This window comes from Trifolium pratense, linkage group LG2, assembly GCF_020283565.1.
Source record: "Trifolium pratense cultivar HEN17-A07 linkage group LG2, ARS_RC_1.1, whole genome shotgun sequence".
NCBI lineage: Eukaryota > Viridiplantae > Streptophyta > Magnoliopsida > Fabales > Fabaceae > Trifolium > Trifolium pratense.
This window is the reverse complement of record NC_060060.1, coordinates 63,147,483-63,167,392: the sequence shown is the minus strand read 5'-3', so window position 1 is coordinate 63,167,392 and position 19,910 is coordinate 63,147,483. Positions and strand designations below refer to the sequence as shown.

General features: G+C 37.0%; 1 protein-coding gene and 1 pseudogene across 1 annotated transcript; both read left to right on the top strand.

Moving 5' to 3' along the window:
- The first annotated feature begins 274 nt into the window (after positions 1-274).
- Positions 275-1,093, top strand: LOC123905194 (annotated as a pseudogene).
- Positions 1,094-14,954: 13,861 nt separating this feature from the next.
- Positions 14,955-19,315, top strand: LOC123911374 (E3 ubiquitin-protein ligase RSL1-like). The gene is made up of 2 exons (XM_045962775.1): positions 14,955-15,907; positions 19,122-19,315. Exons 1-2 carry the CDS (start codon positions 15,111-15,113, stop codon positions 19,198-19,200), a joined length of 876 nt encoding a protein of 291 aa, XP_045818731.1. The 5' UTR covers positions 14,955-15,110; the 3' UTR covers positions 19,201-19,315.
- Positions 19,316-19,910: the final 595 nt, after the last annotated feature.

Below are 19,910 nucleotides of genomic sequence, written 5' to 3'. Positions count from 1 at the left end.
ATTTTACAAGTTAGGGTTTCTAAAATTTGCAATGTAAAATCACAATTTTGCTATTTTAATTGTGTTTCCCAATTCCCAATTCCCATCATTCTTTTTCTCCCAAAGTTAATTACTGATAGGGATGTTCTTTTGTTTCTATAAAGTGGAGAGGAGATTCCTAGTTTCAACATGATAATGTTTTAATGTTTATTGTCCTATTTGGTTTGATAATGTGTTGTTCTATTTGGATTGTTTTAATTGCTAATTACGTTCTTTTTTTACCGGTTCAACTTCAATGTTGTCTATTTGGTTCTATTTCAATGTTGCGGGCGGAATCGATCCAGAACAGTGAGAATTTTCAGGTTCTATTTTTTTTCCCTCAATGCCTCCTAAGTCACTTCCTAAGGGTAGGAAATATGATTGTGGATATGTAAAGCGTAAGAAAAAGATAAGACTTGAGAAATTAATTCAATCTCAATCAGGAGCTTTCGAAAAATTTATTATAAAAGAACCACAAAATGTTGAAAATATTGATGCTGATATTGTTGATGTTCAAACTGTTAATATTGAAAATGCTGAAAATGTTAATAATAATATTGATGTTGAAAATGTTGTTGATGATAATGAAAGTGTTGATGTTGAAAATGAAAATGTTGATGATGATAATGAAATTGTTCGTGCCGAAAATGTTGATGTGAATGATATTGGTCATGATATATTTGATCCAACTATTTGGGATTCTCTTGATTCTAGAATGCGAGATTTGTTAGTTACAAAAGGTCCTAAAAGAGATTGTTCTATTGTGAAGGGTCCTAAGGATAAATTTTTTAGACGCTTTTTAGCTAATTGGTATACTAGAGTTTTGCCAAATGGAGAGACATGTGATAGAGATTGGCTTGTTTATTCAAAAGAGCTTGATAGAGTATTTTGCTTTTGTGTTAAAGTTTTTAAAAGAGGGATTACTATTGGTCAATTAGTAAATGAGGGTTTTAGTGATTGGATACATGTTAATCAAAGACTGAAAGAGCATGAGACTTGCATGGAACATGTTAAGAATATGACTACTTGGTATGAGTTGCGTCAAAAGTTGAATGATGTTGTTGTAGTAATTTAGAGGAAAGGTTGAAACATAATGAGCAGTTTGATGTTGTTGGAAAAGAACTATGTGTGGAGTTAAGGTTACTAAGAAATATGTTGCCTGGAGGAAAGATGGGGCCTATTGATATATTAAATTTTTTTGAAAGGCATGAATTGTTTTCCTAATATAATTATTGCATATAGAATTTTATTAACTATTCCTGTGACAGTTGCCTCTGCAGAAAGAAGCTTTTCAAAATTGAAGTTGTTGAAGTCTTACTTGCGGTCTACCATGTTACAAGAAAGACTTAACGGCTTAGCATTGATAGCAATTGAGAATAATCTCTTGGATGACATACAATATGAAGACTTGATTGATGAATTTGCTTCAAAAAATGCAGCAAGAATGAGTTGATTTAAGTAGCGAGAATTTTTTTTTATAAGCAAAGTAACTATAATGTATTTTGTTGTTATTGTTAGACTATGAATCTTTTTTATGTTAATTACAAGAATGATTATAATTTTATGTTATTTGCAATTTAAATCGATGATGATTTTTTTATAAAAAAAAGGTACGTTTTTTTTATTAAAGGCCCACTTTCATATTTCGCACAGAACCCCCAAAAACTCGGAGACGCCACTGGCTATAATCATCTCTAAACTATGTAATTATACCTAAAAACTTATTAAAATACTATAAAGTTGCTACTCAAAACATAGAATGACGTATTTTCATCAATGTATTTGTTAAAGTCAATGATCTACTCTTTCATGCAAATTTCTATGTCCTCGACATGCAAAGAGAAACAAGTTCAACTCAAGGAACCCTCATTCTAGGAAGACCTTTCATGAGAACCACTAGAGCAAAAATTGATGTCTATGCAGGGACACTTTCTACAAAGTTTGGGAAACGTGTCATTCAATTCAACTTATTTGATGCTATGAAACACCTACGTGAAGAACACTTTGTCTTTGCATTGGAGCTACTTGCTTATTTTTCGTTTATCGCTGGATTTGATGACATTTTCACTTGTCAAGATTGTGCTACTATTGAAATGTGCTCTGCATGTGCTGAAAATTAATGACAATCATGCTACTAATGACACTAACACTGACAACACAGTCACTATTGCAAACGTTGACATCTTCTTCCCTTCATTGAGAAACCACCCACCCTAGAGCTCAAACCTCTCTATTCAAACTTGAAATATGCCTATCTAGGATAGAGTAAAATTTGCCTGCTATTATCTCCTCTAATCTTGATGCTGAACAAGAGAGGAAATTTACCCTATCTGTGATAGCCAGTGGGTGAGTCTTGTAGGAGTTGTTCTCAAGAAAATTGGACTCACAATGGTCAAGAATGAAAACAATGAGCTTATCCCCACTAGAGTGCAAAATAGTTGGATAGTGTGCACAGACTATATTGACTTAACCAAGCCTCCCAAAAGGACTATTTTCCCTTGCCATTCATTGACCAGATACTTGAACGGTTAGCAGGTAAATTACACTATTGTTTTCTTGATGGTTTTTCACGTTACTTTCATATTCACATAGCACCCGAAGACCAAGAAAAGACGATTTTCACGTGCCCCTTTGGCACATTTGCTTACAGGAGGATGACTTTCGGCCTATGCAATGTACCTGGAACTTTCCGACGGTGTATGAATATTATTTTCTCTGATTTTAATGAGAATTGCATAGAGGTTTTTATGGATGATTTCACTGTTTATGGTTCTTTTTTTGATGACTTACTAAAAAGTTTGGACAAAGTTTTGAAAAGATGCATTGATTCTAACCTTGTTCTAAATTATGAATAATGTCGCTTTATGGTTGAACATGGCATAGTTATAGGACATGTGATCTCTCCAAAGAGGATAGAAGTTGATCCTGCGAAAATTAATGTAACTTCTAATCTGCCTTACCCATCTTGCGTAAGTGAGATTCGTTCTTTTCTTGGTCATGCAGGTTTTTACATGCGCTTTATTAAGGACTTCAGTAAGATTGCCCTTCCTTTGTCAAACTTGTTGCAAAAGGATGTAACTTTCACATTTGATGATAAATGCAAAAAGGCATTTGACTGCTTAAAGATGGCGCTGACTTCCACTCCCATCATCCAGCCACCTAACTGGACTCGCCCCTTTAAAATCATGTGTGAGGCATCCAATTATGCAGTGGGGGCAGTCCTTGCACAAAGGTTTGACAAGGCAGCCGATGTGGTTTATTATGCTACTAGGACTTTACTTTATGCACAGTCTAATTACACCACCATTGAAAAAGAACTTTTAGATATTATGTTCGCTCTTGATAAATTATATCGTATTTGTTAGGTTCCAAGGTTGTTGTTTTTATTGATCATGCAACTATGAAGTATTTACTGAAAAAGCTGGATGTCAAACCGAGACTGATTCGGTGGATGTTGTTGCTCCAAGAATTTGATTTGGAGATTAAAGATAAAATTAGAGTTGAGAACTTGGTGGAAGACCACCTGAGCAGGATAGAAAGGGTTGTAGAACCTCTCCCCATTAAAGCTGATTTTCCCAACGAGCAACTTTTACAGTTGCAACACCTTACTCCTTGGTTTGCATATTTGGTAAATTATCTAGCTGCAGGAGCTGTAGCTGTAACGACCCATTTTTCGTATTCGTATATTTTATTGAATGTTATTTTATTTATTAATTGGCTTTTATTATTTTAGTGAGCGGCGAATAATTATTTAGCCGAGCGTAAGTTATTAGACGTGAGAACCTTGTTTTGGGCTTAATGGGCGTGAGAGACCATTTGGGCCTAAGCCATTTGGGCTTGGTTCATGACAATGGAAAATAGTATAAGTAGCAAGTCAAACACATGAATAGTATCACAATTCATTTCTTTGAGTTTTGAGTGAGTAAGAGCAAGAGCAAAGCTAAGCTAGGGTTTTGGCTAGGAGAATCACGAGCAAGAGAGGAGAGGAAAGGCTTGGATCATCATCTTTGCTTAAGGTAAGAGATTAGAATTCATGATTCTTGAGTGGCAAGGAGAGGGGAGATTGTCTATCTCTCCATTCCCGAACTCTCCCACTCAATTTCTTTTAGACTTTTGATTAAGCTTTTGTATGTGAGTGTGATGTTCTTCATCATCACTTTGTATGTTTTAATCACTAGCTTGATTTCATGAAAAATATGTATGTGTTTGAATCATGTTTGAAAAGTTTATGAAAGTTGCTTAAAATCCAAGAAATTGGCATGATTTTGATTGTTTGAGGTATTTGGATGTTTGGAAGAGATGATTAATGTTCCTTGATATCATATATGCTTGGAATGACTGTTTATAAGAATTTATAACATGTTTGAATGAATTTTTGAGTTGATTTAATGTTAAACCGCCTTAGATCACTCAAGAACAGATATTCTTTTCTAGTGTAGTTCGCTAAGCGACCAGGAGTTCGCTGTAGCGAACATGTTCGCTGGAGTTCGCCAATGCTCGCCATGAGCAGGTGATCCCCTGGTGAGGTTCGCGTAGGCTCGCTAAGCCTTCGCTCAGCGAATAGTTCGTTGAAGCTCGCCAATGCTCGCCATGAGCAGGTGACTTCCTGGTGAGGTTCGCCATGTCTCGCTGAGGCTTCGCTCAGCGAAGGCCTCTGTGACAGCTATTTTTGTTGATGTTTGTAAGTGTAATTAGGCACTTGTAACATGGTTTAAGGGTATCCTTACATGATTGTTGATACATGTTGATACTGTTAATGCTTATTGTTAATCGTTATATGATTGATAAACGTGTATGCAATAAGTTGTAGCTTAAAGTGAGCAATGTGATGTTTTGGTATTAATTTGTAATGTTAAGTGAATGTGTTAGGATTGTGTTCCCGCATTCATAAAAAGAGTAGCTTCGAGCTAGAAAATATCATATGGTTGATATGTGTATACATACATGCATTCATGATTGTATGTGAACATTGGAAACTTGGGTTCCAATAACGAAAATGGATTATGTGTCCATAATGAAGCCGAGGATCGGATTAGATGAATCCATGAGTCCGGAGTTGCTATCCAACAGGATATAAAACTGTGTTGGCTTATCCAAGGGAGATAAGATGGTTCGATAAGTTCCGACATATCCAGCAAGATATAAAACTGTTCTTGGTCCACCGTTGGTGTGACACCTTGGTACCACATGCATTTAGTTATGTCTAGGGATGGCATGACAGTGAATTGATTGGCATTAGATACCTTAGGGTAAATGCGCATATGTTTGATAAATGGTATGTGACATTATCTGGTTGAATTGTGTTGAACTTTATTAATTGATAATTGTTTAGTGCGATGTTTTGGCGTGAGTTAGAATATGTATGATGTAGTTCGAAAGTGTAAGACCTTTCTTAAGCTCGTATGTTATGCGATTATGTTTTCTAACTCTCTGCTTTGTGTTATTTGCTGGACCTTTGGGGGTTCAGATATTCAGGCTGAGGACTGTGCCGACGTTTAGACTGCTGTTTTAGCTCGGTGTTGAAGTACCTTTTGGTGAGGAGACTTAGCATAGATTTCTCCTTTTAGTACTAGCTTTTGGCTAGAGTTTGTAAATAGTAAATGCTCTGGTAATGTAACATCGAGTCGGGGTTTTCGCTTGGCTTTCATCGTATATCGGTGTTACCTTTGTGATATGCTAGTTCTTGTATAAGTGACATCCTTAGGGATGAATATGGCTTAAGTATATATATGTATATATATGCATGCTTGGTTTGATTGAATCCGCTGTTGCTTTTCATGTTAAACTTCATGACGCTCTGTGTGTATGCTTGTGTTTTAATTACCGCGTGGCACTCTGCCTTTACACTTGTTGAAAAGTTTTTAAAATTACGTTTTTAAGGGTAGTATGGGTTAGGGTGTTACAATAGTGGTATCAGAGCATGTCGGTTCGTGTGAACCAATTAGGACTTTTCTTTTCCCCGTATGAGCATGTGTAGGGAACACTGTTAGTACTTTCTAACGTCTAGTTGTGATTCGTTCAGGAATCATGGCTGCTGCGAGAACGAATGCCCAGATTGCGGAGGCTTTGGCCGCACTCACCAACATAGTGGTTAGAGATCATCAACCTGGAAGAGAGGTAGAGATGAGGTTGGAACGGTTCATGAAGCAGAAACCGCCAACATTTACCGGAGGTTACAACCCGGATGGAGCTCACAAGTGGCTGGAGGAACTTGAAATAATTTTTGAAGCAATGGATTGTTCCGAGGAAAGGAAGACAACCCTTGGAACATATGTGTTGCGCGAGGAAGCGAACGTGTGGTGGAAGAACACCAAGTTGAGGCTAGGACCCGGTGGTATGGCTATACCATGGGCAATGTTTAAAAGAGAATTTTTGGTTAAGTATTTTCCTGTTGATGTGAAGAACAAGAAAGTGGTGGAATTCATGGAACTGAAACAGGGAAATATGACGGTAGCTGACTATGCCGTCAAGTTCGAGACTTTGTGTGCGTTTAGTCCGCATTACAACACTTTGGAAGCGGAGAACGACAAGTGCGTGAAATTCGAGAGTGGCTTACGTCCAGACATTAAACATATGATTGGATTTTCACAGATAAGGGATTTTGCGACCCTTGTGAACAAGAGTAGGATCTGTGATGAAGATGGTAGGGCAAAGGTGAACTACTACAAAGCTGTGAACGACCGAAAAGGGAAAGGACAAGAGCGCGGAAAACCTTATGACAACCGCGGTAAGGGGAATACAAGTGGTGGAAAGAAGCCGGTGAATGGAAATTGTTACAACTGTGGAGAACGGGGTCATATGTCTTATGATTGCCCAAAGAAGGGAGATAGGTGTAAGAATTGTGGAAAGCTGGGCCACAAGACCGAAGCTTGCAGAGTAAAAGTGGTGTGTTTCAACTGTGGTGAAGAAGGCCACAAGAGTCCGACTTGTAAGAAGCCCAAGAAGGTGATGGGCAAGGTGTTTGCTTTGAGTGGAGAGGATGCTAGCCAAGAGGACAATCTCATTAGAGGTACGTGTTTCATCTATGACACTCCTTTAATTGCGATTATAGATACGGGAGCGACACATTCTTTTATTTCTTTGGATTGTGCGAAGCGTCTTAGTATTCCTTTAACGGATATGACGGGTAGGATGGAAATAGAAACTCCTGCTAATGGTTCAGTAATTACTCGACAAGTATGTCGTAACTGCCCCGTAACCATTTTTGATAGGCACTTTGGTATGGATTTAGTGTGTATTCCACTTAGTGGTATGGATGTAATTTTTGGTATGAATTGGTTAATCTTCAACCGAATTCATATCAACTGTCGTGAGAAGGCCGTTGTTTTTCCGAAGCCGGAGGAGAACTTGCAATTGATGAGCGGAAAGGAAGTATCGGAATCGTTGAAAGAACATGCCGAGATGTTCATGATGTTTGCATCATTAAAACTCGAAGGAGGAGTTAAGGTAGAAGAGTTACCGATCGTTTGTGAATTCCCAGATGTGTTTCCGGATGATATATCTGACGTGCCTCCAAAGCGAGAGGTAGAGTTTTCTATCGACCTAGTACCTGGAACTAGTCCGATATCGATGGCGCCGTATCGAATGTCAGCGTCTGAGTTGAATGAGTTGAAGAAGCAACTTGAAGAGCTGCTTGAGAAGAGGTTTGTTCGGCCGAGTGTTTCGCCATGGGGAGCGCCGGTTTTGTTGGTAAAGAAGAAAGATGGAAGCATGAGATTATGTATAGACTATCGTCAGTTGAACAAAGTGACGATCAAGAATAAATATCCACTTCCGAGGATAGATGATTTGATGGATCAACTAGTTGGAGCTTGCGTGTTTAGTAAGATCGATTTGAGATCTGGATACCATCAGATTAGAGTGAAGACGGAAGACATACCTAAGACTGCATTCAGGACGAGGTATGGGCACTACGAGTATTCAGTTATGCCGTTTGGTGTGACCAATGCACCCGGAGTTTTCATGGAGTATATGAACCGAATTTTCCATTCATTTTTGGATAGATTCGTGGTGGTGTTCATCGACGACATTTTGATTTACTCAAAATCCGAGGAAGAGCACGAAGAGCACTTGAGGATTGTTTTGCAAGTCTTGAAGGAGAAGAAGTTGTATGCCAAGTTGTCAAAGTGTGAATTTTGGATGAAAGAGGTGAGTTTCCTAGGGCATATAATTTCAAGTGGAGGAATCGCGGTAGATCCTGCGAAGGTTGACGCTGTGTCACAGTGGGGAACGCCGGAATCTGTTTCAGAGATTAGAAGTTTCCTTGGTTTAGCCGGTTATTATAGAAGATTCATCGAAGGTTTTTCGAAGTTGGCTTTGCCATTAACCAAGTTGACGAGGAAAGATCAAGCGTTTGTTTGGGATGGTATTTGTGAGAAGAGTTTCCAAGAGCTCAAGAGAAGATTGACTACTGCACCCGTGTTGATTTTACCTGATGCCAAAGAGTCGTTCGTCGTGTATTGCGATGCTTCGAAGTTAGGACTTGGCGGAGTGCTTATGCAAGGGGGTAATGTGGTAGCATATGCTTCAAGGCAACTGAAGGTTCACGAGAGGAACTATCCAACGCATGATTTGGAGTTAGCCGCAGTGGTGTTTTCTTTGAAAGTGTGGAGACACTACTTGTATGGATCGAGGTTTGAAGTTTTCAGTGATCACAAGAGTCTGAAATACTTATTCGACCAGAAGGAGTTGAATATGAGACAACGAAGATGGCTCGAATTCTTAAAGGACTACGACTTTGGATTGAGTTATCACCCCGGAAAAGCCAATGTGGTGGCCGATGCATTAAGTAGGAAAACTTTGCATATGTCATCATTGATGGTGAAAGAGTTAGAGTTGATTGAAGAATTCCGAGACTTGAGTCTTGTGTGTGAGGTTACTTCTTCAAGTGTGAAGCTTGGAATGTTAAGATTGACGAATCCTTTTCTCGAGGATATTAAAGAACGTCAGAAATCGGATAAGAAATTGATGGAGAAGATGGTACTCATCAATGAAGGCAAGGAGACCAATATCAAGATTGACGAAAGTGGAGTCATGAGATTTCAAGGAAGAGTATGTGTACCGGATGTACCCGAATTGAAAAGAATGATCATGGAAGAAGGTCACAGAAGTGGTTTAAGTATTCATCCTGGAGTAACCAAGATGTATCAGGATTTGAGGAAGTTATTTTGGTGGCCGGGAATGAAGAGACAAATTTCTGAATTTGTTTATTCATGCTTAACTTGTCAGAAATCGAAGATTGAACATCAGAAGCCGTTTGGTTTGTTGCAACCAATGTTTATACCCGAATGGAAATGGGATAGCATTGCAATGGATTTTGTGGGAGGTTTACCGAAGACCAAGAAAGGTCACGAGGTGATTTGGGTAGTGGTAGATCGTCTGACGAAGTGTGCTCACTTCATTGCTATCAGGAAAGGTACTTTGGTGCCTAATTTGGCCGAGATTTATGTGGAACAGATTGTGAAGCTACATGGTATTCCAACAAGTATTATTTCGGATAGAGATCCGAGATTTACTTCCAGATTTTGGGAAAGCTTGCAAGAAGCTTTAGGAACGAAGTTGAGGTTGAGTTCGGCGTATCACCCTCAAACAGATGGTCAGTCAGAGAGGACGATACAATCCTTAGAGGATTTGTTGAGAGCTTGTGTTTTGGAGCAAAACGTGAATTGGGATTCTTGTTTGCCGTTGGTAGAGTTTACATACAACAACAGTTACCATTCTAGTATCGGAATGGCACCGTTTGAGGCTTTGTATGGGAGAAGGTGTAGGACACCTCTGTGTTGGTATGAAACTGGAGAAGGTGCAATTCTTGGACCAGAGATTGTGCAAGAAACAACGGAGAAGATTCGGATGATTCGAGAGAAGATGAAAACGTCTCAGAGTCGACAGAAGAGTTATCATGATAAGAGGAGGAAGGACATTGAATTCCAAGAGGGGGATCATGTATTCCTACGAGTTACATCGACTACTGGAGTAGGACGTGCGTTGAAGTCAAGGAAGTTGACGTCGAGGTTTATTGGGCCGTTTGAGATTTTGAAGCGAGTTGGGAAAGTTGCGTATAGGATTGCATTACCGCCATCATTGGCGAATTTGCACGATGTTTTCCATGTATCACAGTTGCGCAAGTATGTGTCTGATCCGACACACGTGATTGAATCGGACGATGTTCAAGTGAGGGATGACTTGACCGTCGAGACTGTGCCTTTGAGAATCGAAGGAAGAGAAGTGAAGAGGTTGAGAAACAAAGAGATTGCATCCGTGAAAGTCGTGTGGGGAGGACCGGCTGGTGAGAATGCAACGTGGGAGCTGGAAAGTAAGATGAGAGATTCTTATCCCGATCTGTTTCTAGGTAATTTCGAGGGCGAAATTCTTTTAAGGGGGGTAGGATTGTAACGACCCATTTTTCGTATTCGTATATTTTATTGAATGTTATTTTATTTATTAATTGGCTTTTATTATTTTAGTGAGCGGCGAATAATTATTTAGCCGAGCGTAAGTTATTAGACGTGAGAACCTTGTTTTGGGCTTAATGGGCGTGAGAGACCATTTGGGCCTAAGCCATTTGGGCTTGGTTCATGACAATGGAAAATAGTATAAGTAGCAAGTCAAACACATGAATAGTATCACAATTCATTTCTTTGAGTTTTGAGTGAGTAAGAGCAAGAGCAAAGCTAAGCTAGGGTTTTGGCTAGGAGAATCACGAGCAAGAGAGGAGAGGAAAGGCTTGGATCATCATCTTTGCTTAAGGTAAGAGATTAGAATTCATGATTCTTGAGTGGCAAGGAGAGGGGAGATTGTCTATGTCTCCATTCCCGAACTCTCCCACTCAATTTCTTTTAGACTTTTGATTAAGCTTTTGTATGTGAGTGTGATGTTCTTCATCATCACTTTGTATGTGTTAATCACTAGCTTGATTTCATGAAAAATATGTATGTGTTTGAATCATGTTTGAAAAGTTTATGAAAGTTGCTTAAAATCCAAGAAATTGGCATGATTTTGATTGTATGAGGTATTTGGATGTTTGGAAGAGATGATTAATGTTCCTTGATATCATATATGCTTGGAATGGCTGTTTATAAGAATTTATAACATGTTTGAATGAATTTTTGAGTTGATTTAATGTTAAACCGCCTTAGATCACTCAAGAACAGATATTCTTTTCTGGTGTAGTTCGCTAAGCGACCAGGAGTTCGCTGTAGCGAACATGTTCGCTGGAGTTCGCCAATGCTCGCCATGAGCAGGTGATCCCCTGGTGAGGTTCGCGTAGGCTCGCTAAGCCTTCGCTCAGCGAATAGTTCGTTGAAGCTCGCCAATGCTCGCCATGAGCAGGTGACTTCCTGGTGAGGTTCGCCATGTCTCACTGAGGCTTCGCTCAGCGAAGGCCTCTGTGACAGCTATTTTTGTTGATGTTTGTAAGTGTAATTAGGCACTTGTAACATGGTTTAAGGGTATCCTTACATGATTGTTGATACATGTTGATACTGTTAATGCTTATTGTTAATCGTTATATGATTGATAAACGTGTATGCAATAAGTTGTAGCTTAAAGTGAGCAATGTGATGTTTTGGTATTAATTTGTAATGTTAAGTGAATGTGTTAGGATTGTGTTCCCGCTTTCATAAAAAGAGTAGCTTCGAGCTAGAAAATATCATATGGTTGATATGTGTATACATACAAGCATTCATGATTGTATGTGAACATTGGAAACTTGGGTTCCAATAACGAAAATGGATTATGTGTCCATAATGAAGCCGAGGATCGGATTAGATGAATCCATGAGTCCGGAGTTGCTATCCAACAGGATATAAAACTGTGTTGGCTTATCCAAGGGAGATAAGATGGTTCGGTAAGTTCCGACATATCCAGCAAGATATAAAACTGTTCTTGGTCCACCGTTGGTGTGACACCTTGGTACCACATGCATTTAGTTATGTCTAGGGATGGCATGACAGTGAATTGATTGGCATTAGATACCTTAGGGTAAATGCGCATATGTTTGATAAATGGTATGTGACATTATCTGGTTGAATTGTGTTGAACTTTATTAATTGATAATTGTTTAGTGCGATGTTTTGGCGTGAGTTAGAATATGTATGATGTAGTTCGAAAGTGTAAGACCTTTCTTATGCTCGTATGTTATGCGATTATGTTTTCTAACTCTATGCTTTGTGTTATTTGCTGGACCTTTGGGGGTTCAGATATTCAGGCTGAGGACTGTGCCGACGTTTAGACTGCTGTTTTAGCTCGGTGTTGAAGTACCTTTTGGTGAGGAGACTTAGCATAGATTTCTCCTTTTAGTACTAGCTTTTGGCTAGAGTTTGTAAATAGTAAATGCTCTGGTAATGTAACATCGAGTCGGGGTTTTCGCTTGGCTTTCATCGTATATCGGTGTTACCTTTTTGATATGCTAGTTCTTGTATAAGTGACATCCTTAGGGATGAATATGGCTTAAGTATATATATGTATATATATGCATGATTGGTTTGATTGAATCCGCTGTTGCTTTTCATGTTAAACTTCATGATGCTCTGTGTGTATGCTTGTGTTTTAATTACCGCGTGGCACTCTGCCTTTACACTTGTTGAAAAGTTTTTAAAATTACGTTTTTAAGGGTAGTATGGGTTAGGGTGTTACAGTAGCCGCACATGCATCACGAGCTCAAATTAATAAATTGCAAAGTGATGCCAAACACTATATGTGGGATGACCCAAAACTATGGAAGTTTTGTAGTGACCAGGTAATTAGGAGATGTATACCTGACTATGAAATTGCATCTATTCTCCATTTTTGTCATGCTTCACATGTAGGAGGACATTTCAGTCCACAACGCACAACTAGAAAAGTATTGGACTCAGGTTTCTTCTGGCCTACCCTTTTCAAAGATGCTTTTGAAACTTATCGCACTTGTGAACAATGCTAAAGAGTTGGTGCAAACATCACTCGTAAGAGCGAAATGCCTCAGGAACCGATGCTTTTGTGTGAGGTGTTTGATGTATGGGGTATTGATTTCCCTGCCTCTTTTGGTTATCATAATATTCTACTTGTTGTTGATTATGTCTCCAAGTGGTTGAAGCAATCCCCACTCGTACTAATGATTCTAGAGTTGTTGCAAATTTTGTTTGGTCTTATATTTTTTGCAGGTTTGGGATACTTCGCGCTATCATAACCTAACACTGACGGTTATAACAGTCTTCTCCTACATAAAGAAGAGCTTTGAAGTGAAGGTACTCAATTTCAATCAAATTTCACTTTACTTTTTTTCAAACTTTGAACATTGAAGTGCTAATGTATTTACTTTTCCATCGTGATTCATCGTACCTGAACTTCATCTCTACCATAACTACCTCAAGTCTCGCAATTGAACTCATCTGGTTCTGTTCACAACAGAACACTACCCAACATTCTAATAATCATTTTCGTCAAGCCATACACGTTTTGGTAGGTCTTACCGTAACGTAACATGTTTGTCTAAAAATATACGTACACATATTTGTCCACCTCGACGAACATTTCATAACATTGTCCATCTCCCGGATTCTATTTGTCTAGATGCGATCCAGGTGGGCTCTAAGTGTTTGAAGAGGATAATTTCCAAAACAAAACTTATTTTTCCTTTTTGGTTTCAGCATTCTTGTAATAAAAAATAAATAAAAAAACTCTAAAAAATTTAATTAAATCCATTTGGGTTAGGTTGGTATGATGATATTGGTTTGGGACATGACGACGCTCTTCCTTAAGGTTTCAGGTTCGATTCTCTCTTGTGTCAATTTGGGTGGACTAATTAACTTCTTTAAAATAAAAATAAATAAAACAAAGGGTCATGATAACCGGTTAAGGAACTAAAAAGGAAAAGAAAAGAAAAAAATTGCATTGAAAAAACAAACATGATAACCTAAGGATATAATGACATGATAGGATATAAAACAGGATAGCATAATGACATGATAGGATATAAAACAGGATAAGGATATGATATGATAACAGCAGGATAACAGTTATACTCAGTTATCATATCCTGTGTTTGGTGCACACAAGATAACAAACATGATAACTATTATATTTTGTTTTTAATAGCTCATAATAATATGATAAGATATATAACATATTTAAATGACAATGACAAAATTACTATTGTAAAACAATTGTTATTTTTTTATAATTATTTTGTAATACTTTTAATTTTATAAATAAAAAATATGAATAAGTAATCAAATAACTTTATATAATTTCAAATAAAAATTATGAGAAAATAATCAAGTTTAATTTTTTATATGAATCATGATCAAATAAATAACTCAATAATATATACATGTTAGATAAGCCAAATACATATATGATATATCTCATACGTATATAATAAACCTAGTATTGCAAAAGAATTATATTTAATTTTTTATAAAATTTAAATTAATATTCTTATTTGTCAATTTTTTAATAATCATTTTACTTTAAAATATTGTAATTTTAGTAAAATTTTGATTTTTTAGAATATATAAATTACAAAATTACCCTTGTGAGAAAATCACATATATATTTAAAAATTAATTATTTTATTATTTATATTTTATTAATTTTATTTTATGTATTTTAAAATATATTTTATAAAATAAATCAGTAATTTTTTTTTCTTATCCTATCCTGCTGGTAACCCAGCTCAAATTCAGGATAAGAATTATAACTAGAGAGACATGATAGGATAAGCTTCAGGATTAACTTATCATATCCTGCTGTATCACTAAATACTGGATTGCGGCAGGATATGATACAGTTATCATATCCTGTCTCTTATCCTGTGCACCAAACAGGCCCTTAAAATGTTGACTTCACAAATTTCAAGATAATAATATTATCTTTAGTTACCTTAACAATTGTCCCGGGGCACCTGTTAACATTTTCCTAAAACAAATAATAAAAACCTAATATACTATCCACTAGTGAAACTACTTTACACACTAAATAAAACACTGCGATCACCGATCAGCTTCCGTTAACATTTTGAATGGGTTTCATCAAATGAGTCTTACGGAGTAAGCGAAGTGTTCGTCACTATCAAAAATCATTAACCTAACTTTTCCAAAAACCCTTCAATTCCGATGAGTGTCAAAACGACAACCAAAATAGGCGTCGTTTCGCCATCCACGGCAGAGATAATCGACGTCGAAACTTTTCATTCCTCTCCGACCACCTCGAAAACAACAATCACCGCCGTCATCAATCTTTCCGACGAAGAAGACGATGACGATGTCAGAATCCTCAATTTCATTCCCAAAAAAACCACTTTCGGAAAACGGAGAACAATCAAAACTGAAAAAGGTGAGTCTTCGAAATCCAACAACGACGTTCCGTTTATTTGCGAAATTTGTACGGAGACGAAAACCACAAAAGATGCTTTCTTCATCATCGGTTGTTCGCATGCTTATTGCTCCGATTGTGTTACTATGTACGTTGTTTCTAAGCTGGATGATAATGTGATCAATGTGAGGTGTCCTGTTTCTGGTTGTAGTGGTTTATTAGAAGCCGAGTATTGTCGTTCGATTCTTCCAGCCGAGGTTTTCGATCGGTGGGGGAAGGCATTGTGTGAGGCGATGTTTGATGTTTCGGAGAAATTTTACTGTCCGTTTGCTGATTGTTCTGCTCTTTTGATTAAGGATGGGACGGAGGAAGTTACAGCTTCGGAGTGTCCAAATTGTAGGAGGTGTTTTTGTGCAAAATGTAGGGTTCCGTGGCATGATGGGATCGAATGTAGCGATTTTGAGAAGCTGCATGCAGATGAGAGGGAAAAAGAAGATGTTATGTTGATGAAACTTGCTAAGGATATGAAGTGGAGACGATGCCCTAATTGTAGGTATTATGTTGCAAAGTCGACGGGTTGCTTGTTCATGAAATGCAGGTTCTTTTCTTTCATTACTTGTGCTACCATTATTACCAGTATCTATGTGTCAGTGTCTCGCATTATGGCTCTGTTTGGCAAAATTAAGCTATAAGCTAGCTTTCAGTTGATAAACTAGCTTATAGTGGATAGCTGAAAAGCTATCTAATTGAAATTGAAATTAAAGTGTTCCGTAAAATTAGCTTTCAAAATTGAGTGCTGCTATATGCAGCGAAATTTTTTATCGCGAATCTATCACGAAGCGCGTGGCCATCTCCCTTCTTTTGGAGCGTGAGCATGTTTCTTTTGTTTGAAAACATGGACTTGTTATTTTTTGACAGCCACAGGTGTGGATCTTTTTTTATCATCTCAAAAATTAATACTAGAAAATATTCGATCCATCTTGCCTCTGTTTTTCCATGTGTGAATAGGGTGGTGTGGCTTTGCTCACATGTACAGAGGTTATAAAAATATAAACAGAAAGGACATCTCATTGTCATAGTTCATAAACATACTAAACCACAAAGATAAAAGATATTCCATTGTCATAAATCATAAACAAGCAAACCAGAAACTAGTAAACCATAAACAAAAGATGGTCAGTCATATTACTAAATGTCTCCTAACAAACACATCAAAATACTTATACATTAAATGCCTAAAAGAAGTTGTGAAATCCCAATATGTCAACTTGGTTTGATTGTCATTGTGTCATTTGGATTGTAGCTTGATGTTGAGTTCCATTGTCAATTTGGCTTAATTGTGTCCCTTGAAATGTAACTTGATGTTGAGTTCCATTATCAACTTGGCTTGATTGTGTCCCTGGGATTGCAGCTTGTTGCTGCATAATATAGAAAAAAGATAAATTAAATAAATGGAGGTATGGCAAATACAAACAAGTGGATGCCTAATCGCTTTGTCTCCACCGTGTGTGCCTCTTTGTTCCTCCCATATCCGTGTGTGTCTATCGTTGCCGTTCCTTTATTTCGTCATAGCTGTTCTTTGTTGTTGTTCCTCTGCCGTTGTCTTTCCTTGCTTTCGTTTGACTTTCTTTGCCGTCGTTCGCCGCCGTCATTCCTTTTTCCTTCCTTGATCGATTTTCCGTGCAAATTGAGTAATTTTCTATTGCTAAAGGAATTGATTTGTGGTTTAGGAATATTTTTTTTTTTAATTGATAACTTTACCCCTGGTTCACTGGTTCTGGGTTGGTTTTTTCTGCAATGTGCATGTTGTTGATTTTGTGGCTTTTAACTGTTTTAATTTGTTACTTGATTGGGTTTTTCAAGTGGATGGAAGGAAGATCCGCAGCTGGGAGGTGTGGTAATGAGGGTGAGTTGTTGGATTATGGAAGTTTGTAGAATAAATCGCGTTTAAGATGCAGCACACGTTTTGTAAAAAAAATGCTGCACACGTCATTCGCAGAATTTTCGTGAAGCAGAGCTTCGCGAGATCTAGCATTTTCCTTCAAAATTATGATAAATATAAAAAGACATAAAAGAAAATGCATAGTGGGTAGTTTTCCTCTTTAGTGGATAGTTTTTTATTTTACACAAAATAATAAAATTAAATTAAAGGTTAGAAATGAAAAAAACTGTAAAAAGCTATAAGCTCAAAAGCTATTTGAAATAACATCTCAAAAAAAGCTAGAAGCTAATGAGAAAAGCTTTTTACCAAACACATTTTTTTTTGAACAAGCTTATAAGCTAGTCCAATAAGCTATAAGCTAGCTTATTGGACTTACCAAACACACCCTATATATTGTATCTGTGTATGTGTGTCAATGCTTTATATGTTTGTGTGGTGTATTCAATTTTTAGAATTGAACTATTTTGCTAAGGGTTGTGTTAAACTTTATGATTGGTAAATAATTGTTGATAGAAAAACAACCACTAACTAGAGAATATGATGAAAATGTATGTAGAAGGTATACTTATAAATTTAAGGTTTGTTGTATTGGATAATTGAAACCACTGGGTTTAGCATGAATAGCTTTCAAAATATCCTATTGTTGAGTTAACTCCTTGTATCTCCTCTGTTTTTGGTTTGTCAAAATTTGTACAATTCATCCAGAAAGGCGAATTATCGCATAGATTTTAGGTAGTTGGTCATTTGTAATTGTAGACAGCCACCATGCAATTTCAAGTGCAGGATTTCAACTTTTCAAAGTCTCAATTTGATGTGACACTTTTAGCATTGTGGATGGCTGCAAGGTTTAAAATTGTGGTTGTATCGCGGTCTTTATTATATATGCCACTTCATTGACGCAATTCACACTTTAGCATTTAGTGGCCAAACATTGTTTTGAACAAATTGAATGACGCGTGTTCGATCCATCTGTGTAATACTTTTTAAATCTATTTTATTTTTGTGTAAAAGATAGTACATAAGATTTAAAAATGCTAAAGATAAGTCTCGAACCTGGTTTCTCGGATCGAAAAGAAGGTAGTTAGACTTAGACCACTATGCCAACATCTAATCATATTATATTTGCTATAAATATTTTTATTATAAGTATGTAATTTTTTGGCCTCCTCGTAAAATTATGGCAATCTCCGCCACAGAATGAAACATCAACTGCTAATGCGTTGCGGTCATAGAGACATCAAAAACTGTGACGTCATGGTCAAATTCTTGGTTGCTTAAATTTTTATAACACCCTTTTTGGCTGTTTCTGTAACTTTCTTAGTTGGCATAAAAAATTAGATATTTCTTTCTTTGCTGCATTTAACAAATTTCTTTTTTAGTGATATTAAAGCTCCGACACTAACACATTAGCTTTGTTTTCATGTGCTCAGTGACGGATGTAAATATTTGATGTTTTGGAGATAATACTCGTATTGTAAAAGTTGTGGGGAAAATACTCATATGGACTATTTTGTTTCACTTCATTTTTCTCATTTGTTTCCTCCACAAATTTCATGTATCTTTCTCTACCCAGGAATTCTGTGTGGCAACTGGATTATTGTTTTCCGTTTGTTCATGTTCATGTTCATGTTCATGTTCATGTATATATGTTATCTGGCTGTTTCACTACTTTTATTGTATATCTTTGAGCTTGTAGGTCATTACACAACACTTATCACCTTGTAAAGGGTTCATAGTCACCATCCCACATACGATAGAGTTCCATTAAGCATGAAATTCAATCATTTGATTCAAGACTATCTATCTGGTTGCTATATAAGAGAATGCATTGATTGACGATGTTTAAATTTTCGTCTATTTTGGGTTGCAGGTGTGGAGTTGCCTTCTGTTACAACTGTGGAGCTCTTAACACAACTAATATCCATTATTGCAGCATATGTAAACACTAACTACAGTTCGACTGCCTTATGTTTTGTAACTGAAACATATGATATGATCTAAATTATGCTAATTATCATGGCTAGTGACTTTATGTTATGTATTATGAAGGTAAGAACTGTTTTAGACCTTTGTGTAAACTAAATATTAAAACAATGTTTCCATCTTTATCGGTAGGGTTTATGAGTGCATAATTCCTATATACTTTTGGCAGCAGCAAGACATGCAAACATTGAAGTAGGTCATGTAATTCTTGATATAAAAATATTCACATGACCTCTTAGACTTCTATCCTTATAAAACAATGTCCTATGATTTAGACATTTTAAGTAGTTCCTGGAATTGTAAGAGCTGAAAACACCAATAAGGATGCTTGCTACCTTTTTGGATGCTTGTGTATCGACATTATTTGTTGCACCATAACGTGAAAAGCGCAGACCGTAGTTATGCAGAGACTATTGTTCTTCTCAAACCAACTTTTGATATACCGACACCAACACCAACGAATTGCAAGAACACATTCTGTCAGCTACACAGAAAATCTGCAGCAGAGAAAATCCTGCACTAATAGTCACGATTTGCATTTTTTTTGTCGACAAAGTCATGATTTACATATTAACTTTAAGAATATAGAAACCTCCTGTCTCAACTCATCACAATGCGGTGTTGTGGTACTAGTAGCCGCCACCAATATCTCATAATTATTACAATTTCTACAAGC